At 39.1% G+C, this 25919-nt stretch overlaps 1 protein-coding gene across 1 annotated transcript in view; it reads left to right on the forward strand.

The window, feature by feature from the left end:
* The window catches only part of PKHD1 (PKHD1 ciliary IPT domain containing fibrocystin/polyductin), a gene marked incomplete at both ends in the record, with an annotated part of 416219 nt that overhangs the window by 346018 nt on the left and 44282 nt on the right, over nucleotides 1–25919 (forward strand). Inside the window, one exon of the mRNA XM_080665111.1 lies at nucleotides 24499–25513. Coding sequence (XP_080521237.1) covers nucleotides 24499–25513 — 1015 coding nt within the window. The remainder of the gene's footprint in view (nucleotides 1–24498; nucleotides 25514–25919) is intronic.

The following is a 25919-nucleotide window of genomic DNA, read 5'->3' on the forward strand; positions in this document are numbered from 1 at the left end:
AATATTTGCTGTTGTCTAAAAGCAGGTGAGGTGGGTGGGTGGGTGGGAAGAGATCAACCAAAGAACTTGTATGCATATATGTATTACGCAAGGACACAGACAACAATGTGGTGAAGGCTTGGGGTGGGGGGCAGGAGTGGGCTAGAAGAGGTCAATGGAGGAAAATGGGGACATTTTTAACAATCCTATATAATAAAGAGGTAATATGCAAATTGACTGTCAAGCCCTCGCACAAGATGACCGCCCCCATGTGGTCACAAGATGGCCACCACAAGATGGCCAGCAGGGGAGGGCAGTTGGGGGCGACCAGGCCTGCAGGGAAGGGCAGTTGGGGGGACCAGGCTGGCAGGGGAGGGCAGTTGGAGTGACCAAGCCAGCAGGGAAGGGCAGTTGTGGGGGACCAGGCCTGCTAGGAAGGGCAGTTGGGCGCGACCGGGCCAGCAGAGGAGGGCAGTTGGGGGCAATCAGGCCGGCAGGGGAGGGCAGTTGGGGACAATCAGGCCAGCAGGGGAGCAGTTAGGCATCGATCAGGCTGGCAGGGGAGTGGTTAGGGGGTGATCAGGCTGGCAGGCAGGCGAGCAGTTGGGAGCCAGCAGTCTTGGATTGTGAGAGGGATGTCCGACTGCCAGTGGGATCGGGCCTAAACGGGTAGTCGGACATCCCCAGAGGGGTCCCAGATTGGAGAGGGTTCAGGCTGGGCTGAGGGATAACCACCCCCCCTCCCGTGCACGAATTTTGTGCACTGGGCCTCTAATAAAGATATAAAATAAAATAAAATAAAATAAAATAAAATAAAATAAAATAAAATAAAATAAAATAAAATAAAAGCAGAGTCTAGCTGAGGTTTCTAATTGGTAGGAAGGCAACTGTGCCACGTGAGCTGTAAGTAACCTAAGGACAGGGTATGTAGAGAATCCTATGGTGCTGGATTCTCAATTTGGATGGTTTTGCTCCACAAGGGACATTTGGCAATATCTGGAGACATTTTTTATTGTTACAATTGAGGATTGGGGGCTGTACTTACTGGCATTTAGTGGGTTCAATGTAGCTGCTAAACACCAGACATCCCCTATAACAAAGAATTATCCAGTTCAATTTGTCAATGTACAAGATTGAGAAATCCCTCTCTAGAAAGTAAAGGAAATATGTTTTAGCATTGAGCACAGTGTCTTGAACATGGTAGGTGCAAAATATGTATTAACAGAATTTTCACAAAGGACTTCTCAAATCAGACTCAGGGTATAGAGGGAGAGTATTATTATAATCGAGTAAATTGCAAAGTAATGTTAATCTAACACAAATTTCATGATATGCATTACCCTTATTTCACAGTATGGCTGACTAGGCACACATGCAAAACGGCTCATTAAGAGGACTCTTACTAGTATCAGTTTTTAACCTGTTTTGAGTGTTGCTTTTCTCTCTTTTCTGTTGTAGTTAGTTTTCAAGGATCAGTTTTTCCTGGGCTCCCACTGTCGATGGCACACAGTTTCTGGAGCTCATGTGTCACCAGCAGGAGTTCCCTTGCTTCCATGACAGTTCTCCAGGGCCACAGCTCTCTGTTTGACCTCTAACCTTTGAGTTTGCTGATCTCTTTGACTGTTTGACTTTTAATCTTGAAGGATTTGGGAGGGAAAAAAATCCTGTTAATTTGTGTGTGTGTCTTTCTCTCTGAATTCTGGATTTTGAATATAAACTCTTTATAATTAGATAGTAAATAGTAGGGTATTTGGACCAGGTGATGATTACAAACATAGTGAGTTGTCCAGGGGAAAGTGCCCGGGGGACAGGATCGGGTATCTCAGAGCCCCTCCCTGAACATTTGGGCAGTTTTTTGCTTAGTTATATGGTGTTCATTATGGTTTTCATGAACCTTGCTATGCTGCTCCTGAGAGTTAGACTTCTAAAATCTTCAGCCTCATTTCCCCCTTTCCTGGGGCTCAATAATGCATTCTTCAGCACCATTCTTGTCTAACTTCATGTCTGTCCCTCACTGCCTAACCCTTAAGGCAGAACTTGCTTCTGACCAGCCTTCAGTGTGCTCGGTCTGCAGACTCGGGCAGATTCCTTTCTAACAGTTACAGCACTGCTCGAACCTTGGTGCTTCTAATTCCTTTACGTGAAGATAGACTTTTATATCCAGTAGAGAATTTAAAAGTTCAAACTTGTAAATGCAAACAGGCAGTGCTAGGTTATTGGAACAAGTTTTCACCAAAATTCAAATAAGGATAGTAGATTCTCTCTTCTGTACGAATAGAGAAGCGTTTTGAGAGGACCAAAGTGGGAGAGGTTATTTTTTTCAAGAACCTAAAAGGCCATCAACAGCAGACTTTTTCTACTTTAAAATTTTACTTTGGGCCTGCGCTATTTTTTTTTTTTCCTGCTCTTCACATCCAGTTGTACAACAGATACAAGGTAGTAGGGCAGGGAAGAGAAGGGGTTAAGATTTCCATTCTGGAATTCACTATTACATAATAGAACTTTATACTTGTTATATCCTCTACAAAACATAGAAATTTATATTTAATATACTTCCCAGAGATATGCATTTATACCCATATTGTCATTTTAAACCAATGGTAGGTATTAAGTAGCCATCAGTTACCAGTTTCACAACCTATGGGAAAAAATGTTCTCAAGTATCAATTTCTGAGACTCAGGTATATGCAACATTATCTCAACTAAATAACTATAGAAATTAACCCTAAAAATAGGTTACAGAGGTAAGTTATTTCTTGATCATTGTCAATTTAATATTATGAGCTTCAGGTTTTTATTTTATATTCCTCTCTTTTTTTTTTGTTTGGCAGGTTGGTCTTTCTTCATGTTTCAGAATAACAGTATTACATGCTACGAAGAAAGGTTAGAGGGTTGATATTGAGGTTGCATTATAAAAACAAGTTAAAAGCTTTAATTTATACTTGAGAAAAACAAGATATCAAAGGATTTTGTAAAAATCCTTTGTTCATTAGATAATGTTTATTTAACAAGAAATGAGTGTTTTCAATAAGCTTAAACTGAGGATTTTATTGGAAAGACTTTAAGAAGTAAGGTCTCTGGTCTTTAAACCCTGAGATTTAAAGAAATATGACCAATTACTTTTAAGTCTGTTTTTATTCAGTTCTGTCTACTTGCCATTAGTTATAATGGACTCAGAAGCTAAGATCTTATTCTTCCATTTTCTGTTTTAAAATTTTGGCAGGATTGTTTTCTTGTGCTTGTTATTATTGGGAGGTCCGGGTGGGATTCCATTTCTTCTGTAGTCAGTGTTGTTGGGAGAAGCCTGATGTCATTGTCAGGGGGAAGCTCTTAGCCACGAAATCACTTCAGCCAACCACGTGGCAAAGCAGCTGCATTGTCATCTGTGGGTCAGAAGTGATGTGACCGCACCTCCTGGTTTGCCTAGGACAATCCAAATTCACACTTGCTGCCCCAGCATAATTGTGAAACATCCCTTTCAAAAGTGTCTTGTTTTAAACAATAAATTCTATGGTCACCCTAAACTTAGAAGGCTATATGGAGAGAATGGTATTGGTATCTAGTGGTGGTTGTTTCTTGTGATTGTAGTGGGAATGTGTGACTTTTGAAAAATAGCAGTATATATCAGTAAAATCTTATCAAGGATGAAACAGAATGTGGAAGAATTTGGGGAAAACTGAGGAAGAAAACATTGGAAGCCATCATTATAAACTAACAAGCCAAAATAAGGAGGAGGAGCAAAGGGGAAAAGAATAAGCATAATGACAGGAGAACTATTTATTATTGGGACGAAGCCAGGTGGTGTGGTGGTGGTGTCAGTGGGAAGGGATGTAGGAACCAGCACTCACTGTTACTTTAAGAAACAGAATGGAGTGCCTAAATAACAAGAGAGTATAGTGGAGAGGTCAAGGACATGGACTTTGGAGCAGACTGCTTAGAGTTCACTTTCCTCAAACTATTTAAAAATGAAAAAGATGCTTAAACCTTATGTCTTATTTTTCTCATCTGTAAAATGGGAATAACAGTAGTGCCTATGTCATAGGTTTATTATAAGGATTAAATGAGTTAATGCTTTAAAAGCACTTAAAATAATGTTTGTCACATTGTAAGCACTCAATCATATACTGTAGTCTGTCATTTTTACTTTTGTTGTTATTGCTTCCAATGGACAAAGGAGGTTATGGCCACACTGTCATCCAATCTCTTAAAATGACTAGATTGTGTTTAGAAGTTAAGAAACCAGTGTCTTTGTGCACACTTCATCAAATAAATCGATGGTGTCAAATCCTGGCAGCCCACTGTGACCAATAACTTGTATATCAGAGAAAAAAATGTAATCTGGGTGACATGTGACATAGAAAGGTCACATTGCCTAGCACCAGCCCTTGCTTAAGTCTAGCTAATTAGTGGTACTTTTGGGTTAATTCAAGTGGATGGACCTCAAGGCAATTCTATTTGTAGAATTCAGCTTGATAATTTAGTTACCTCTGTGCTCTAATTAGAAATGTTTTGAGTATTAATCCACATAGTTTGAAAATATGAAAATAATTTTAGGGTCTTTGGAGATGAATGAGTCAAGCCTTGACTTATTGATAAGCCCACTTACTCTGAGAAACAATAGTTTTATGGCCAACACAAAGAACCTCTTGTTATGGCAAGAGTATTGGAATAAGATACCAGGAGAGTAATATTTTTAATCAATTCACTCTATCTTTGAGCAAGTAATAAACCATATGAAGCTCAATTTTCTCATTAGGCAAATGTAAATACAAGCTCTCATACCTGCCTTTCATCGTTATTGTGAAAGGCAAATGATGGCAGGTGAGATAGTGGCAAAATACATGGAACAGTGGCTAAAATATGGCTTGAGATGCTGAGTCTGCCAACTAATAGATAGGCATCTATGGGTATTGAACCTCTCTGAGCATCAGTTTCATCATCTGTAAAACATAAAGGCATTATCCTTCATGTTGTTAATATCTATACTAGAGGCCTGTTGCACGAAGATTCATGCAATAGGCCTTCCTTCCCCTGGCTGCCGGCACTGGTTTCCCTCCAGCACCCAGGACTCAGGCCTTCACTCCGGCCACAGTGGAGAAGCCAAGCCTCAAGGCTAGGCTTCTCCACTCCGGCTGCAGCGAGGCTTGGCTTCTCCACTCTAGCCGCAGCTGAAAAGCCAAGCCTCTTCAGACTTCAGTCTTCAGTCGTCTTCAGTCTTCAGTTTTCAGTCTTTGCTCCAGCTGGAGCCTTCAGTCTTCACTCTGCACCTGCGTATGCAAATTAACCCACCATCTTTGTTGGGTTAATTTGCATACTCCTGATTGGCTGGTGGTCCTTGCGGAGGTACGGTCAATTTGCATATTTCTCTTTTATTATTGTAGATATGATGAATACAATATATCTGTTATATTAAAGGATCTATTATTAACATATAATAGCAGGAGTTAAATTATTTGGATATTAAAAAGTATGATACAAATGTCATTTTATTTTTCCCCTTTTCTCTTTCAATTTTTGTTGAAATCTTGTTGCAATTCAGGAAATCTGATGAATTCATACACCTAACTTAGTGACCCTCTTGCCTCATGTTTAATTCATTCCTCTCTGTGGAGGGAGAAGTACTGAAAATACTATCATCTGTTTATTTCTCTGCTCCTGTTGACCAGCTCTTTCTTATTCACTTTTTGCAATGAGATATCTTACATCCTAATTTGTGGTATAAGGACTTCAGGAGGCGAAGAACATAAAATTTTCTGAAAACCAAGAGAGAATGGAAAATCCAAGAAAATGTAAGTTTATATTTGACACCTGAAAGACATATTCAGTAACCTTGACTCCCGGTCCTTCTTAGAAAATATTTTCAGAAAGATTTTCTTATACATTTCATATACACTAGAGGCCCAGTTCACGAAATTCTTGCACTCGGGGAGGCGGGATTGGGGGGGGTCCCTCAGCCTGGCCCACACCCTCTCGCAGTCCAGGAGCCCTCGGGGGATGTCCGACTGATGGCTTAGGCCTGCTCCCCATGAGCCTAGCTTCTGGCTGAGTGGCACTCCCCCTGTGGGAGCACACTGACCACCAGGGGGCAGCTCCTGCATTGAGCGTCTTCCCCCTTGTGGTCAGTGCACACCATAGCAAGTGGTTGAATTGCCTTAGCATATCATTAGCATATTCCTCTTTGATTGGTTGAACAGACAACTGGACACTTAGCATATTAGGCTTTTATTATATAGGATTCCACATTTAAAGGAAATTCAGCTACAAATGAGCAGAACATGAATATTCAGTCTGAATGTGAGTGAATGAAAAAGCCTTAGAGTTATTACATTTATTCAATTTAAAACACATATTTACTAAGTATCCACTATGTTTCTGGTACTCTTCTAACTGCTAGGTGTGCATAAGTGCAAAAACTAGACAAAGATCCTTGACCTCTTGGAGCTTACATTCTAGAGGAGAGAGATACTTAAAACAAGTACATTATCTACTAGGTTAGAAAGTGATAAGTGCTATGGATAGCATTTTTAAATGTAGAGCACATGTGTAGATATGCTAATCAAGGTGGGCCTCAATGAGGAGAAAATGTGAGCAAAGAGGAAAAAGGTGTGGAAATGAACTACTTGAATATCTGGAAGAACAGTTCTGCCTTGGCAGAGACTCCCAGTGGGGTGAATGATCTGAGCACAGTGATGCAGAGAAGTAGCAGAAGATGAGGTCAGAGGTAAAGCACCCTGGTTCTTTGCAAAGAATTCCAGCTTTTGGTGTGGTTTTAAAGCTCACCAAGTCTAATCATCTATATATATAAAAGCCTAAGGAACCGTCCAACTGTTCGACCGTCCAACCAGTAGCTATGATGAATATTGACCACCATGGGGCAGACACTCAATGCAGGAACTGCTGAGCTGCATTGACTTGGCAGCTGTGGTTTTCCGGTGATGCACCTGGAACCAGAGAGGAGGGAGTCCAATTGTGTGTCACCTGAGAACCGCCCTCTTGCAATCCGGGACCCCTCGGGGGATATCGGAGAGCCAGTTTCAGCCCAATCCCCGCAGGCCAGGCTGAGGGACTCTACCTGCCAGAGGGACCCTGCTCACTCCGCAGACAACTTTTGAGCCACTACGCCGCCCCAGGTGCTGTCGGCTGCAGAGGGACCACATAAGGTTGGCTCCAGGGCATGTCCGGACCTTCTTGCCCAGTCCCAACCCACCGGCCACCTTCTAATTAATTTCCTTTCAATGTGCACGAATCCATGCACTGGGCCTCTAGTGTAACATATAAAGTCAAAGAGCAATCATCCTTCTTTACAAGAGAGAACATAATCAATGGTTCAAAGGCTTTTCACCCTGAATCTCTAGTGCCTTTCTAAATTCAGGCTAGGCATTGTCAGCCAAAGCTGCCATCCATCTGGGACAATTTTAGAGTAAATTTTATAATGATATTTGTTAGCCAGTGTTTATAATGTTCTACTTTAGAGAAAATTATGGAACGAATTTTGCCATCCTTTGATCTGCACAGAAAGAATGTTAGAAGAACCTTCTTAGAAATTTAAAGAATATCAGATGTGAATTGGTAGAATGGAATTTGGATAGAATTCTGGAAGATGGAATTCTGGTCATGAGGACATGGAAAACTCACATAAGCTATCAAGCAAGGTGTTTGCATAGCAGATATACACTGAGTGGCCAGATTATTATGATCTCTGAACGCATAATAATCTGGCCACTAGTGTATATCCTATATAATAAAAGGCTAATATGCAAATTGTCCCCTCGACCAGGAGTTCGACCAGCAGGCAGACCGGCCAACCGTCCATGTCCCCTCCCCTTCCCCTGGTCAGGCTTGCCGGACCCCATCCATGCACGAATTCATACACCGGGCCTCTAATATATATATATATATATATATATATATATATATATATATATATATATATATGGCCAGATTATTATGCGTTCAGAGATCATAATAATCTGGCCACTCAGTGCAATGGTGTTTGTCCTGACAGCAAGTTTTGTTGAAGCTCCACTGAATATACCACTCCTCATCCCAGATGACTGCTAATCTATCACCGCACTTTTCCAATTGAGTCTGTAGATAGCCTTTAATCCTCCCTAAGACAATACTTGGGCACCACTGCCACAGATGGGCACCAGCCCTTGATGTGAAACATTTTTTCCATTTTGAGTCTGTTAGAACAAAGAAGTTGCTTTGGAAAAGAGTGAAGTTTACACAGAATACATGGGAGCAATTGACAAAGGATCTTGGGTTATTGGGTGAGTAAACAGAGTAGGACTTCTGGATGATGAGCTTACAAAAGTGAACAGTCTTAAAAACATTGGGAGAATGCTTCTAAGAATAAAACATTTCACATTTCATAGGAGTATTAAAATTTTTCTTCTTCTATTTTTCTTTACCCCATTTCATAATATGAGAACAAATATGCTTTCAATGAAATTAACAGTGGGAAATTTCAAAACAAATAAAAGGAAATACTTCTATACTCAGTGTATAATCAGGCCATAGACTTTTCTGTTGAGGAAGGTCAGGGAGTTAAATACTGAAGAGGAAAAGAAAAGAGAGGAAAAATTAGTTACTTTTATGACCAATAATAACATTGTACTTATGCCCTAAGACAAGAATAATATGGTTGAAGCTTTGGGGCATAAAATGATCTTCTCAGAGGACAGGAAGGAATTCTCCTACTCTTATTCCTAACAATTTCAATGGCACCAAAAAATTGGCCAAATGCATTATGGGGTCTAATATTTCCCCAGGAGGCGGTTCCTATTAGCCTGAAAAACCATTCTTAAAAGAGCAGTGGCTAGTTTTATCTGGAAAATCTTGTATTTCAGGGGAAACAAGCATCAAATCCAAACAAAAAGAATTTTAGAGTTGGTGAAATGATAAGCTCCCCAATAATAGATTTGGTCTAATTTTGCTATTGACCTAGTAGGTGAATGTCTCTAAACTTAATATTCATATAACTAACTTAGTGTATCATAGTGGATGGAAATTGGCCTTTGACACAGAGCAGGCCCAATGGAAAGTACATGAGCTATCCCTTAAGAATTAGAAATATGTTCTTTCCCTTTTGCCAAACGTTTTTTTCAAATTTTAAACCAGCTTTTTTGGAGCTTTTGACTTTCTTGGTATGCAGCAAGCTGCTTGAGCTCTTGTATCCAGACCTTAGTGGAGCTTTGAATCCTTAGCTGTCGTTAGGGCTCCCAAATTAGTTTTGAGCTAGCCACCAAGTGAAGATCTCTAGGAAGGTAGAACTCATCTGTAGCCAGTTCTCAAGAACATCATGAGAGCAACAATACTTTTATTAAATGGAGCCTCCCAAAATGGTAGATGAAGTCTAGGTCAGAAAGTCAGGGCATTTATTTGGCCTTTCTCTCAATTTTGCTTCTAAACCAACTGGCACCTTAGCGTTGATTTTTTTTTTTCCCTCTGTGTACTTATTCACTTTTTAAATTTATTTCATTTACTTATGCAAAATGTGAATATTGTATGAGGCAGAGTAATTAGCTCCAGTTAACAAATACCCCTGACCCTCTCCAAATCTCAATTGTTTAAGAAAAGGAAATTTTTCTTTCACCCACATCTCAGCCTAAAGAAGAGTAGCTGTGTTCCTGGTGGTGACTCAGGGATCTAAGTGGCTTCTAAAGTCTGGTTTGCCATTTGGAGTCATTTAAGTCCAGTTTCTTTTTCAATTTTTTTTAAATATATTTTATTGATTTTTTACAGAGAGGAAGGGAGAGGGATAGAGAGTTAGAAACATCGATGAGAGAGAAACATCGATCAGCTGCCTCCTGCACACCCCCTACTGGGGACATGCCCGCAACCAAGGTGCATGCCCTTGACCGGAATCGAACCTGGGACCTTTCAGTCCGCAGGCTGACGCTCTATCCACTGAGCCAAACCGGTTTCGGCTAAGTCCAGTTTCAATACCACTTTCCTTATTTGGAAAATGGAAACAATAAAAATCTCTCAGTTTGTCATAATGATTAAATAAAATAAGACATGTTGAATGATTCTAACAGTACCTGGCACATAGTATACACTCAGTAAATTTTGATGTTTCTTCTTTCTGACAGTGTGTATATCAGGCACTGGTGCTAGTGTATGGGAGAGGTGGGAGACATGCTAAGATGAGAAAGGCTGATATCTGTACTCAAATAACTTATAAGCCTACTACTCCTAAAAGAGAAGGCAAATGTGTTACTAGAGACATAGCTCTAAGTTCCATGAAGGCAAGCACTGTGCCTCTCCTTTTATTTTTCACTATCATATTACCAGAGACTAGATCACTATCAGGATAATGATAAATGCTCAATAAATAGTGTTAAATTAATGCTTACAATAAAGGAAGTAGAAAAGGAGATTATTTTCCTGTTTTCTTTCCTCATTACCCACCCTGCCCAAGAATTTAAAAAAAAAATCTGAGATGATTAGATAATGCCCAAAATGACTATTGATTTCCTGGTTCCATACCAGACTTCATCCAAACTGAAAAGATCAGCTTTATATGCAAACCATAGTACACAGCTGCTATGATTCTTAAATTTTATATATGGTTGAGCCTGCTTAATCAGTTATTATTTTTCATTTTGAGCCTGTATGTAGCATTTACATACAGGCTGCATATACTAGTATAAGAACAGTACCTATTCTTATAACTTCAGCCACTACTTTGCCTCCGAGTTTGTATAAAGCCTGTGCTATAAATAAGCCATTCTGTCTGAATGTCTGGTGCCAATTGTGCATCTCAGTAATCTAGGTATGTTTTCTTGCTCAAAATTGAATTCCAAATGTCCTTTAAACCCCTTCACCTTGCTGAATTGTGTTGTGCCTGTTTTCAAGTGAAGCCACTGAACTTAAAAGATAACTTGGAAGTAGCTTACCTGGGAGCCCCTGGCCTAGGATCTTATTTTATTTTATTTTTTAAATATATTTTATTGATTTTTTACAGAGAGGAAGGAAGAGGGATAGAGAGTTAGAAACATCGATGAGAGAGAAACATCGATCAGCTGCCTCTTGCACACCCCCTACTGGGGATGTGCCCGCAACCAAGTTACGTGCCCTTAACCGGAATCGAACCTAGGACCTTTCAGTCCACAGGCTGACGCTCTATCCACTGAGCCAAACCGGTTTTGGCGTAGGATCTTATTTTTAAGAATCTTAAAAAAAAAAAAATTATTTGTTCAAATGACTGGACAGCACCTGGTTAACCTGATCCTGATTCCCATCAACTCTCCCTCCTGGGTCATATTTGTTACCTTCAGTGAGCAGATTGTTTGGGTGGCTGCCTCCTCTTGTGACCCATTTTCTCCTGCCATACTTCATGGACATTAGTACAATGAAGTTTTATGCAATATCCCTGTGGATAAATATCCATGTATATTGCTTTGTACGCATGGTAAGGAAACTAAGGTGCATAATAGCCTTCTGTTGCCAAAGGTGACATCATCAAACTAATGTCTCTGTCCGTCAGATCACTACACTTGTATTAGTGAGATTCCCCTTGGCTCTCCCTTCCATGGCTAACACCAGGATGCTTCATTATAGTCTCTATCACTTCCTGCTTCCGGAGAGCAGCAGGGACAGGCTGTCCACTCTCCTTGACCTTCTGTGAGGGTGACCGTGTTGTTTTCTGCCAGAAAATGCACCTGCTTCTTTTTCCTCCAAAGTGGAAGATCTGGGCATAGCAAAATAAGCAAGTAGATCCCACTGTATGCATTTTTCACCCATACTCAAACTGCCAAAACCCAAGTGCAAGAACTCATTCAGAAAGACTTCAGAATGCCAATTCTGGGCATATGGAAATTTCTTGTCCTAATCACTTCAACAACATTCTGTGCACAGTATATTGAGGACATTTCATCTTTATATCACAATGTCAAGGAAGGCAGACTTGCAGGGATTCATGGGATTTGTGTTTGCAAAAGCTTTAACAGAAAAGATTGGTTCTCAGGTATTAGATGAAGCAAATATTGGGATAAACTATGTAAAAAAAATGTATGCGAGAGAGGGCAAAGTTCAAGTCTAAATGTTGACAGATAATACTTGTCCTCATCCTGTCTCCTGAGGCCAAAAACATTTTTTTAAAAGAGTCTTTTTATGGTCTTTGTTCCCTTCCTTAAATCAGGATATATTATAAATGTTCAGAGAAAAAGATACATCTGAGAATAGAAAAGATGCTATATCCTTCAGGATAGGCTATTAGAATACCATAACACACACCTGCAAATATCAACAGCTGAGCACAAGAAAGGTTTATTTCTTGATTACACTTCTTGTCTATCTCTGGTTGGTAGGGATCAGCCTCCACCTTGTACTTTGCTGGTCACTGCCTCAGAGATAACTTAAAACTTTTAGATTTGGCAAACATTTTATGTAAAAGGCCAAATAGTAAATACTTACAACTAGGCAGGCAATAGAATTTCTTCCACAATGATTCAACTCTGCTATTACAGTGCAAAAGCAGAATTAATAACAGTTCACATATGTAAACAAATGAATATGAGCTATGTTCCAATAAAACTTTATTTGCAATTATAGCCAATGGGCTGGATTTGGCCTAAGGCTCGTAGTTTCCCAACTCTTTGCATTAAGTTGTGTGGCCCAAAAGGGGCACTTGATACCTCTGTTCAATGATTAATGACTAACTGATAATTCTACTCAAGCATGAGAATATGAGGGAAGTACAAGCCTGTCAAGCCTAGCTTTATATGTGTTAACACACATACCCTAAAAATAATGAAACCACTGAGCAGTTATTTTTACAGCTGCACAATGCTTGATTAAGCTTACTGATCTTTTAGGGTTTCCCAGCCCCCCAGTTTTCTCTTTAACTCAGGAAAACAGACTTTACAAGGTGGCAGTGTTCATTTGCTGTTTAAGAGGCAGTAGAAGTGGCTGGTTCACCAAAAAAGACATTGCTCAGCTCTGTGTTTGGTCTTGGTTACCATGTCGGGTGTGAATAGCTGGAGTTATTTACCTCTTACAATCTCCACCTTTGGGAATCCTGAGACAGGATATGCATCCTAAACAGATCTGGGGGAAGGATTTGGAAGTAGCAAGGAGAGCATATTGTCAGATGACATTTCTCAACAGTGAAATTGCCTAAGGGACACAATCATTTTCTCACAGACCAATTTTAGGAGTTTCCTAGATGTAGCAGTGCAGCTGGGAGCAATGACAAGATATGGTTTTCAGTTCATTTTACTATAAACAGTGTCAATTAAACCTGTTTTACCATAGGATTATGTCACTTCATTTATGTCACTTCCTAGCAAATCCCACCCCTCCCTCTAATTACAGCCAACCCCATTTTGCCCACTCCTGAATCATCATTGTTTTATAAAGTCATATGGCTCCCTACCTTCAGTTGGCACACCTTTTTCAAGTTTTATTGCTACAGCTCTAAGAGCAAAACTTAGTCAATTTATTTTTACACAGTGAAACTCATTGATATTTCTGATTTTCTCCAAATAAATAAAGATTTAGAGAAATCAGGTTTGCGTGTATTTATCTGTTAGTTAAAAGAGAGACACTATGAATATGTTATGTAGGTAATAGGTTGTCTATCAATTGAGATATCTGTTCACATTGCTTATAATTCAGACCTAAAGTTTTAAGGTACTTTCTTGCATATTATCATACAAACAAAGCACTTTAGTGAACCACTTTAATACAGGCATACCTCAGAGATATTGCAGGTTCATTCCAGACCATCGCAATAAAACAAGTCGTAATCTTTTTGCTGGTGGAGGGTCTTGCCTTCAATTTGTAAAAAAAAAAAATGCAACATTTATGAAGTGCGATAAAGTGGAGCTCAATAAAACAAGGTGTGCCTGTAATTAAATTGAAAAAGATAAAAACAGAGAACAGAACATGTACCTGGACTAAGAGCCATTAGTTGGTGATAGCTCTCAACTTTCATTCCCCCGAGTCAGTTTCTGTTGAATATGAGAAGATTCTAAACTCTAGAGGCAATGATTACTCAACCATGACAAAGAGTACCACGGTATAAATAGTGGAAATGACTACACCCAAAAAACTATTTTCCAGCTGCCTCCTGCACACCTCCTACTGGGGATGTGCCCACAACCAAGGTACATGCCCTTGACCAGAATCAAACCTGGGACCTTTCAGTCCGCAGGTCAATGCTCTATCCACTGACCCAAACCAGTTAGGGCTATTTTCAAGGTACAGATGATATTTTTATTTAAAGTAGTGCTGTACTATACCTTGAAATTCATTGTAATTGGGTTAAATGAAGGTGCTATTATGGTTTTCCCTCAAATGTTTTAATTTCATTTCACAGATTAGTTGCCAAAATCAAGCTATCATAGGGAAGTGCTCTATTGTTTCTAAAGAGACAGTTACCCAAGTTTCTTTGTTTGGCATAATAATAATAACACTTGCTATGTCCCAGGCACTGTTCAGAGCCTTTCAAAATACATTTCATTATCATAGCCACCTTATGAACTTGATACCATACCATTTTTCTTTCCACTTTGCAAAGGAGGAAACTGAGGCACAGTAAAGTTAAGTTACTTGCCTAAGATCACAGAGTAACTAGCAGAGCCAGCATTTGAACCTACACACTTTGCACCAGAGTCCATGTAAATAACCAGTCCATTGGAATAACCACTGTGCTATAACGTCATTCCCAGCCGGGACAGTGGGATTGGCAATGAGATGCCAGTGGAGGGGCAGAAATACGTAAGGACTTACAAAGCAACCAAATTATATAATTAAGGAAAATGTGTGCTCTTTTTTTCTTATGTAAAATCGACCACAAATTCACTGAATATAGGCAACTTAACTTCATTTTACTTGGGACTATGGAGATATAGGGAAAATGTTAACTCCCTTTCTTTTAGTAACTGGTGTAGAGATTTTCCTTTCTTGAGTTAAATAAAATGTGAAGGAAAAGGAAGCACTCATAAGCTTCCATTTGTTTTCAACAGGTAACCAGTGAGTTGGGTCATTATAGTCACCTCCCCTCCTTCCCACCTGAACTACCCTTTGGGGCTTGTCTGCCACCAGCTCCGTAGGAAACACTTTGCTGTATCTGAGTTCCCATGCAGGACAGTGTTGCCTTGAAAGGAAGATTAATATAAAATGTCAGTCAAAGGTTTTATATTCCCAGCCCAGATCTTTATCTTAGAATAAAAAGGGGAAATTTATCTCTTGTGAGTCACAGGCATTAAGGAGCTGGGAACATTTCACTGGCAGGGAAACTTGGCAAAAATAGTCCTAGTGGATTTCAAGTTTATTTGACTAATTCTTTCACCACTTGTCAAACGAAACTACTTTTGTTTAGGTAACAAAACAAGCTGTTTCCTCTGCCATTTCTCCAGTGAGTTGTATAGGCACTTGTGGCAAACACACATTACTGCTAACTGTTATGATGTTTGCTGTCAAATTCATTTATTTATACAACTGCTGTAAAAAGCCCGAGGCCCATAAGCAGCCATGAAAGATTTCAGAGTCATGGTGTGGGGTCATGAGAGGGGAAAAAAAGTCTCCACTGGTTATGAGAAAGGAACTGACACAGGAAATGGTCACATATGGCGTAGATTTATTGTGTCCGGGGCTTCCCATTCAAATCTCATTACAGCCGCAGCTCAGAGCTGGGCATGGCACAGGCACATTCATTTTCGTTTTGGCATCCAACAGAATTACTGCTGCAGCTTCAAACCAAGGGCTGGGGAAGGGATCAGTTTATCATTCTGGGGAAAGAGTGAACCGAATTGTATTTGTAAGGAATGCTGTTGGCTGCCCATGCCTTTAATCTGAGCCATGAACATCACTTTCTTTAAATCTGGCAGGCAAGGTTTGCTTGTGAAAAAGAAGTAGGAGGGTGGAGAGAAAGAGTGGGGTAGGCATGGAGAGTATTACAAAAGGAATAAAGGGAAAAGTGAAGATTAGATGAAAAGGGAAATCATTTTGAATATTCATGTATTTATTTGCGGAAAATATAGGTGTCCTTCTTATAGATACACATGCATATGTGTGCATGCACGTATGTATGTATGCATGTATGCATGCATGTATTTCTTGCCAGTATTTAAAAAAACAACAACAGAGGTCTTGAATTTCCTTCACCTGTAGCCTGCTTCTTTCAACACTGTTCATTATGATTGCTTGTAATGCTTACAGATGCTATTTCTGACTCCAAGGCAAATATTATTAGTTTGAGATGGGGATAATGCCAAAAAAGGCAAAAGGAGAGTGTGAAGTATTCTAAAAAATACTCATTTCTTGATTACGGTGAACATAACAAGCTTATATTTATTAGCACATGTTTGCTCCTAACTCTGCATATACATCATCTCATTTAATCCTGTTCTTCAGCCTATGAATTGGGGACTAGTCTCAATCCTTTGTACAAATGGGCTGAGTCAAAGAGAGGATATATAATTTGCCTGTGGTGTTACAGCTAGAAAGTGGCAGAGCCAGGATGCAATGCAAGTTTCTGTGACTCAAAAACTTGATCTCTCACCCCCTAAGCTATACTTCCTGAGCTTGCATTTGCTTTGGCTGTTTTCAAGGTAGTATTCACAGAATAAAACATAATTGAGACCATACCCACTGATGCTTGCAGGTCACATCATAATACAACAGAATGACAACAATATAAAAACACTTTCTAAGCCACTTATTGCAAGAAAATATAGTAAAAGAATACAAAATGATCTTCTGGAACTTTCACTGGTGGACTTTTATAGATGAATGGATTCTCACCAATAACAGTAAGTTTTTTTAAATTAAAAAATGGAAAAATGGTTGATTTAGAAGGGTTTTTTTTTTTTTTTGGTCCATATCTGACCCTACTCCCCACCAATCCTCTTTGCCATTTTATCACTTATTTTCATCTCCTGATCATTTCCCCCCTCAAAGTAACACTTTTATGAAAATGGAAAAGGTATTTTAAAATACTCACCCAGAGAACTTATGGCCTTACAGACATCCTTGTCTCATGTAGTCAGTGGTCTTATGTGGTTTTCATTTGTCTCAGATTAGCTGGGAAATGTATTCCATCATTATCTTTGCAAGATATAATGTCTCTTGGAAAACAGACCCAAGTACAAGAACCTTGGTGAGATTGTTCATAAGGTTGGGACAGGTTCTCTAACCTGTTGCTCCTGAAGTCCATCAGCCCCGTTAGGCCTGCAGATGTGTGTATTCCGGGTCCCGTGAGGTATCTTCAGTCCTTTAGAACTGTCTTCACACTTGGTGATTTCTTCTCTACCCTCTCTTAACTCTCAAAAGTTGGGAGCTACTTCACCACATCAGTCACCAGGTTTTCGAGCGCTGTCTTCCTCGGTAAGAATGGTGCCAGAAGAGACCATTCTCCTCAGTGCCACTGTCTAGCAAGTTAGGAAACCCAACCTGGAAATGCCTTCAGTTTGCAGCTCCAGGACCTAAACTTTTAACCCATGCTGTTCTTTTTCAACTAAATGAACTTGAAGTTTGTCAAATTACATTTTCTATAATACCACTATATGTGTGTATAGGTATATGTTCAAATATATGTACCTCATCCTCTTACAATGACTAGAACTACCATATTGTAGTAATTCAACAGACTTTAAAGACCTATAATTCTAGACTCCAAATTAACAAGGTGGTATTTTCTGTCATCTCTACTGAATCTATTATGCATCAGAACATCACTCTCAATTTACCTTCACCTTATACACATAAGGCATGGCCCTTATTTTGAAGTTAAAAAACATAATTTTAGCTAGAATCCCCCATTCTAAAAAAGTAGACTGTTTTTCTCTATTATTTCTAATATGACCAAAATATATTTTCTTTAACATTTTCCCCAAATTTCAGTTACTTCCTTTATGTATTTTAGGAACATAGTTTTGAGATTTTGGAGTTCCACTCCTCAAACCCTGACTGTCTATGACAACACATAAGAATGAGGATAAATTCAACCTGTCTTCACTTTATTAGATCTGTGGCCATTTATATTTGTTAAATTACAAATAATGAGGTATCAGTGTTGTTTGACAGAAAAGAATTGTAAATGATTTCATTTCTTGAAAATAAGAGAATGATTATATATTTTGTTTTTGTCAAAATCTTCTATACTGTACCATGAATTGTGAAATCATCACAAAATGGCTAAAAAATATATTGTAGGAAATGGTGGTGTTAACCTTGAGGAAAAAATCATTAATGTTGATGTGTTTCATTCAATTTTAAACATATAAGTTTTTCCCTTTTGTTGAAAAGGGGAAGATGGAAGAATTCTATGTGCCTTTGAGTCAAAACATTAATTTTAAAAATACTTTTTTTTCTTTCCTTGCGATCCATTTTTCTAAATAAAGGATGGAAGTTGTTTCTATTTTCTTTTAATTTTTTTTTCTAGCAAAGACTACCCCTTTGGCATATTTTCTTTTCAAATGTGAAATGAGGTGGAAAATCCTCATTTCACGACAGGAAGGACAAATATTGACACAAAGTTAATATGTGTTAGAACCCTGGAAGCAACTTGAGTATACATGTGTACACACTCATACATGTATGCACCATCTCCTCTTTCTCCTCCATCAGACGTTCCTAACATGCCTCTTTCTTGGTGTTTAGGTCCATTGTTTCCAATCCAGGGAAAGACAGGCTGAGCATATTGTATGTCTAAGCTATTTTAGGATGTTAAAGTATACACAAAGCAAGTGCCATGTGCACACATAGACTCACAAATACAACCTGCTTAATCTAATTTCCCCCACTTAGAGAACAGCTTCTGGACTTTATCACTGTTCTTGTCCATCTTGAATGCAATAGCATATGCCAAGCCAATACTTGCTGGTCTCCCAGCATTTATTAAGTCCTGTCCACTCTTGCCTTTTTTTGAGAGGAATGCCCTGGGGTGACTGGACGGCTGCCCCTGACAGCCTGTGTCCCTTATCTATTCACATTGATTATGAAAGTCAGCTGTGGTCAGACTTTGCTTTCTTCCCCCCTCCACACCCCCCTTCTTCTCTCAGTCCCTCTTACAAGCACCCCTGCCTGGATTTTCATGAGGAAATAATCAGATTAGGCTTTTCACGGTGAGTTCATATGGAGTTCTCTTTCTCCAGTGTGCTACTAACTGAATAAACGTGTTTAGTGGTAAATTGTAAATGACATTATGATTACCAAAGCCAGCATGGGTTTCATTTAAAAGTGATCAGAATTGCAGACCACAAAAATTGTGACTGGCAGATAAAGCCATTTGGAGAAGTGGGAAAAGAAAAGGCAAAAACAAGTGAGAAGATAATCATTATTCAAAACAAAACCTTCCCCAACTGAGAAAAGCAGGAAGGAAAGAAATCTAGAGGAAGAAAAGATATACTCTATTTAATATATTTTACTGATTTTTTACAGAGAGGAAGGTAGAGGGACAGAGAGTTAGAAACATCGATCAGCTGCCTCTTTCACCTTGCCCCCTCCACTGGGGATGTGCCCGCAACCAAGGTACATGCCCTTGACTGGAATCAAATCTGGGACCCTTCAGTCCACAGGCTGACGCTCTATCCACTGAGCCAAACTGGTCAGGGCGATAGACTCTATTTAGAAGGGAGAGTGGGCTGTCACTGTGGCCCCTGCCTGCTGTGACTGGGAGAGTGACCTACAACAACCTGTCTGGCTGTGTGCCCAGCCCTCTCTTACTAGTTAATGTATATTCTCTCCCCCAATTAATAACTATACCCAATTAGCAACTCTGGAACCCCAAAGTATTGTTTACATGGTGTGCTTTATTTTTGCTTCACATTAAAATTTACATAGTAGAATTGATTAACTCTGAAGACAAAATAGGAAAGTGGATGGTAGGATCCTGATAAACCACCCTATCTCTTAGTCATCGGTAAAATTCTGGAGAAACAAAAATTAATTTCTTATAAGTGAACATCAGGATTCCAAGTTTGTCTATAAAATTAAATAATTAATGTCAGTTGCTGATAATCTTTAGACTATCACCTTTGTCAAATTTGTGGCTGTTCATTCATACTTCTGAGATAGTATGCTAAAGTAATAAAAAGGCCAAATGGTAATATAAAAAAGCCAATGGAATCTTATCAAAATTATGATTAGCCAAATAACTAAAAATCTTTCTGTGAGTTCCTTTTAATGGATTTGTGTAGAGAGAAATCCTGATTATTATAGCACCTTTCTCACAGTATTAATCACCACAGCTGACCCTACATCTAAATATAACCCCAAAATGAGGTTATTCAGATTACATTTTATTTTGCCAGAGGCATAGAATTTTGGAAGTATGCTTTTCTCTTCCAACTCTTTCTTGTTACTTTTACTAAGTGATTATGTGAGTCAAAATTTCTCTAAGTCAATTTTTCTTTTTTTATCCTTACCTGAGGATATTATTATTATTATTATTATCATTATTATTGATTTTAGAGAGAGGGGAAGAAGAGAAAGAGAGAAAGAGAGAGAGAGAGAGAGAGAGAGAGAGAGAGGAGAGAGAGAGGGAGAGAGAGAGAGAGAGAGAGAGAGAGAGAGAGAGAGAGAGAGAGAGATGTGCCCCAACCAGGGATCAAACTGGCAACCTGTGAATGTGCCCTTACTGGGAATTGAACCCACAATCTTTGGATGAATGGGACGACACTCCAACCGAGTGACCCAGTGAAGGCAAGTCAATTTTTCTACCTATGAACTAAGAATAATTAAACCTGCCATTAAGAAGTTTTAGGTAAAGGATATTAGGTATAGAAGAAAGGAGAGGGAAAGAAGGAAGAAAAAAAAGAAGGGAGGATAGGGATGGAGGGAAGGATTAGGGAAACTGACAGTTATTACCTAAGTACTGGCTATTTTATGCTTATTATTTCTGGGGCTATTGTTTGGTCATCCTGGACTGGTTGCTCCTGATGATGGTCTGGCTTCTTGGACTGTTCGCTGCAGATTGTGGGTCAGAATTTTATTTTTATGTGTGGCTTAGTCATTGTCTGTGTGTATGTTCAGACTCTTACTCTTCAACTCATCTTCAAGGCTTCTCTAGGAAAATATCTGACATCTAAATACCTAACTGTTACTTGGTGTTGTTGCTTTTTAAGTACGCTTTTTTTTTTCTACCTTACTATTATTGACAAAGTAATAACATTGACATTGTCCTCATCATCAGCTTTCAATATCATGAACTCAAGTGTCTTTCCAGCTCACTTGTTCAAGAGCCCTTTCCTTGTGACATTAAACCCACTGCCATGTGCCTTTGTTTGACATACATTAGTACCCTCATTTCATTCCCTTCCTTATGCAACTGAGGTGTGCTGTACTTCACTATAATTAGACTAGGGGCCCAGTGAACGATTTCGTGCATGGGTAGGGTCCGGCCAGACTGGTCCCAATCGGGGAGGATCAGGGCCAGGCTTGTTGGGAGGAGGAGACGCTGGGAGGTTGGCCAGCCACTGGCCGATCATGGCCAGGCTGGCTGGAGGGACAGGCGGCTGGTGATTGGCTGGCGGGCCCCACCCCCGATTGGGTTGGGGCAGCCTATTGGGGGTCAGCGGCCGGGGTAGGGGCCGGTAGAGGTTGACCAGCCAGCCCCACCTCTGATTGGTTTGTGGGGGGGTGATCAGGGGCAGAGCTGGCTGGGGGGAGGGGCCGAGGGCCAACTGGGGTGGTGGGGGCTGATTGGGAGTGGGGCTTGCCATGGGGAGGGGCTGTGGGCAGTGGGCCGGCTGGCCCCACCCCTGAATGGGGCGCCAACTGGTAGGGGCTGCAGGAGGTTGGCTGCCGGCCCCACTCCCTATTAGGGTAGTGGGGGTGAACAGGGGCGGGGTTATCTGGGGGAGGGGCCAAGGGAGGTTGGCCAGCTGGCCCCACCCCCGCATCAGGCTGATTTGCTGGCCACAGTGGGCATCATAGCGACCAGTCAAACTGGTTGTTATTGTGTTCTGGTCACTGGCTTTTTATCTATATAGACATTTGCAAATATCTTTAATACCTGTGACCCTCTGTCCCTTCTTGGCAGAAACCCAAGCTTCAGTGAACCCAGCCATCCTATTTGTCCATGCCATCTCACTAGACATACCCAAGGCATGAGTGCATTTGCTCTCCACAACACAGCTGACTGAGGTTTCAGGGAAGTCCCATGAAGCTGATCAAGTTTAGGTTTCAGGGTTCTCACTTACATGGGCCACTTCTAAGACTCCAAAAGGAATCCTAGCAATATGTCTGTATAGCCCTATGTTTTTGTAAAATTTTTAAAATTAAATATTTTAAGTAAAATTTGAAATAATACTCTTTCCACTCTAAATTCTCCATCATAGTACTAGGAGGTTGGGTGGCAGTGGAGTAGCCACAAGCACTTTTAGGATCTAGCTAAGGGAAGTTGAATTGGATATTCATTTGATGTAAGTTTAATAGAATGTGGTTTTTGTGGTTCACAATCACATCTATCTAAAGTTCTTACTAGCCACCCATGTCAACTGACAATGCTGTGACACACAGGAACAAGGCCCTAGGTCACTCTGTGATGTGAATGAATCCTAAGGACTTAGAAGAACATGAGAAGTGAAAGAGAAGTATGTTTTAAATGACAGTGTCATAAAAATTACTCTGTGCAAATTTATTCAAATATTATAGCTCATACATGAGAAAACCTTTCCAGGAAATTTTCTGTATTTGACAACAATTTTAAACATTATATATTACCAGTTATGAGTTGTGAAGCTGAAAGGAACTCTTCTAAACTATTGTGATAAAAACAACAACAACAATGTCAATCAACCAGATTAAAGAAATGACTGAATTATCTTTCTATTATCCCTATAGAAAATATTACAACATTGTTGTCAGGTATAAGAGATCCACAAAAGTGTGCAACAAAACTATAGGAAAAAAGTAATACAGAGGTGTGTTGGATAATTAATAATATTACTTTTCCCTAGATTTTATGTTTATGGTGTTTATGTGCTTAATTAATAATAATTTATATTCCAATTTAGTGAATTTGATTTCTTTAAGAGACAGAACAATTCAAATTTTGTGTTTTATGTCAGTTTTCAAGAAATTTGTCTATTTCATCTAAATTGTTGAATTTGTTGGCAGAAAGTTTGTAATGATCTCTTAATCTTCATCCACAGGGTCTGTAATATTAATCCTTCTTTAATTCTTGGAATGGTGTTTTCTGTTCTCTTTCTTTTTGTCTTGAGTAATCTAGTGAAGGGTTATTCAGTTTGGGGATATTTTCTAAGAAACAAGTTATAGCTTTGCTCACATTCTCTGATTTTGTTTGTTTCTTTTCTATTTCATTGATTTCTGCTTTTATATTTATTATTTACTTTATTATTACTTCTGATGGTTTGCTTTGTTTTTTTAAAAAGGCATTGGGATAATGGAATAAGAAATTATTTTTAGACAACTCTTTTAACGTTACAAATTTCCTTCGAAGTACTGTTTTACTGCATCCCACACATTTTGGTATGCTAAAATTTTATTATGATTTAGTTTAAAGTATTTAACAATTTCCCTTATAATTTTGACTACTGTTGCTATTAGTGTGAGGCACAAGTAAACCACGTGCCCTACTTTTACAGCCACTTTTTGGTAATTAAATTTATTGATATAGAGGCAGCTTTGGCACAAATTTCTAACCATATCATGTGGAAAGAAGGATATAGGAGGAGATATCATGCTCATATTTAGTAGATCCTTCATTAGTAGTAATTTGAGTTTTTATTTGTTGCTGCAGTTCTTAGGCAACATTGATGAACTTGCAATAAGGCAAGTACAAAAATCTAGAAAACAATACAAGACAATTTTCTTAATATCAATTTTAAATCAAAGGAATTCTTTGCTGGAAGATTTATCTCTGGATTCAGAACAAGAACTACTCTAGGTTCATAGACAGGAAGATTAGGAATGGTGGGATAATGGATAATGCTGTTTTTTAAATATTTTCATTATCCTGATTACACCCAACTCTCCCCAAATTATTACTTTTTCCTCTCTTCTGGTATTTCTTTACTCTTCATTTACAGAAAAAGGAAGTATGAGAAAATTATATAGTTTGATATCCAAACTCTTTCACAATCTGGTCAGAATATACCTCTTCATTTTTAATATGTCGCCATACATTTTCTGTTCCAGCTCCCTTAATTTACGTCTTTACCCATTGACTCAAGTATTACCCTGTTCTCTCCTGTTTGTTTTATTTTTGTTGTTCACTATGGAAACCTTAGTGATCATTTCCTTTTTCTTAATTATTTTGTGTATTCACTGTTTTTACACTTAGCAATTACAGCCATTATTAACTTTAAATTACATTTATTATATAACACATACATTTAAATTACATTAAATAGCTGTTATTTAATGTATGTGTCTTTAATATTTTGCCCAAGATTTCTTTGCATTCTCGGTCTATAGCACACTGAAGTGTTCAAAAAATGTTTCATGTGGTTACAGATGATGATTAATGTGATGGATTGCAAATCATCTTTGAGCAATTGTGGTTCATATGTCACCTGTTTATTTTCCTTTATTTTATAGGTACATTTAGAGAAGAACAGAAATGCACATACCGATCCCTGATACAAGGCTACATCTGCAAACAGACTGACCAAGTGATCTTAATTCTTGACATTGTTAATGCCACTTGGGCAATGAGGAAGTTATATCCTGTTGTTTCTGTGACTAGTGGTTTTGTTGACACCTTCAGTAGCGCAAATGCCAATACGTTCTGCTCTACTTCAGGGTCTGTGTCTACTTTCTATTCCATTTTACCCACCAGGGAAACCACCAAGGTCTGCTTTGTGGATCAGACTCCTCATGTTTTGCGTTTTTTTCTGTTGGGGAACAAAAGTACCTCCAAACTTCTGTTGGCTATATTCTACCATGAACTCCAGAGCCCCCATGTTTTCTTAGGGGAAAGTTTCATCCCACCTATTCTGGGTCAATCAACTTCCTCATTGCTGGATGAGTCTGTTGGTTCCAACTATTTCAGCATCATGGATAACCTCTTGTATGTTGTTCTACAAGGAGAGGAGCGTGTTGAAATACACTCAGGTGTTTCCATTCATTTGGCCTTCACCGTGCTATTTTCAGTCCTAGAAAAAGGCTGGGAAATGGTGACCCTTGAAAGACTAACTGAATTCTTACAGATTAGCCAAGACCAAATTAGATTTATTTATGATATGCCTGGCAATGAAGCAACCTTAAAGGCCATTGCTGACCGTAGAGCAAAAAGAAAGCGCAATTGCCCAACTGTACCTTGTACCAGTTATTATAGAGCTGGTCAACGTAGACCTCTCATGATGGAAATGAACTCATACAAGGTCCCCCCACCAACCAACATGGAAACTATGTCAAAAGTGATGGTCATTGAAATTGGTGATCTGCCAACAGTAAGGAGCACTGGACTGATTCCATCCTTATCTAGCGACAAATTACAGAATTTGGCTCACCAGGTTATCACCGCTCAACAGACTGGAGTACTAGAGAGTATGCTGAATATGCCTATTGGAGCCTTACTGGTGACTCACTCAGGGGGAGTCATTGGCTATGGGTAAGTATTAATTATAATAACTTAAATTGGGGCTCATTTCTTGGGTACATATTGTATATGTCAATCTATACTGAATTATGTCATCTTTCTGTTTCTTTAGGTAAGAATAAAAACTTAAGGAGCCATTTGTAGACTTAAATTCTCAATTTAAAAATTCTCTATGAAATCTATCTCTGTATTTATGATTATTCTATTCTTTAGGTAGTCAAAGACATTATATTTTGGTACTTTAAAGTGAAAAGCATGTAGGAAGAGATTTTTCTAAAGCCACTTGTTTTCACTTCATTTGATCATTTATTAGTGCAATGAATTTAGGCAGTAGGCTAGATTCTGGGGTGGCTAGGTGAAACAGATATGAACAAAAACAGGACCTATCACCATTCCATAGAGTTATGAGCTAAAACTT

Source organism: Plecotus auritus (genome assembly GCF_963455305.1).
Source record: "Plecotus auritus genome assembly, chromosome: 4".
In the NCBI taxonomy this organism is placed as follows: domain Eukaryota; kingdom Metazoa; phylum Chordata; class Mammalia; order Chiroptera; family Vespertilionidae; genus Plecotus; species Plecotus auritus.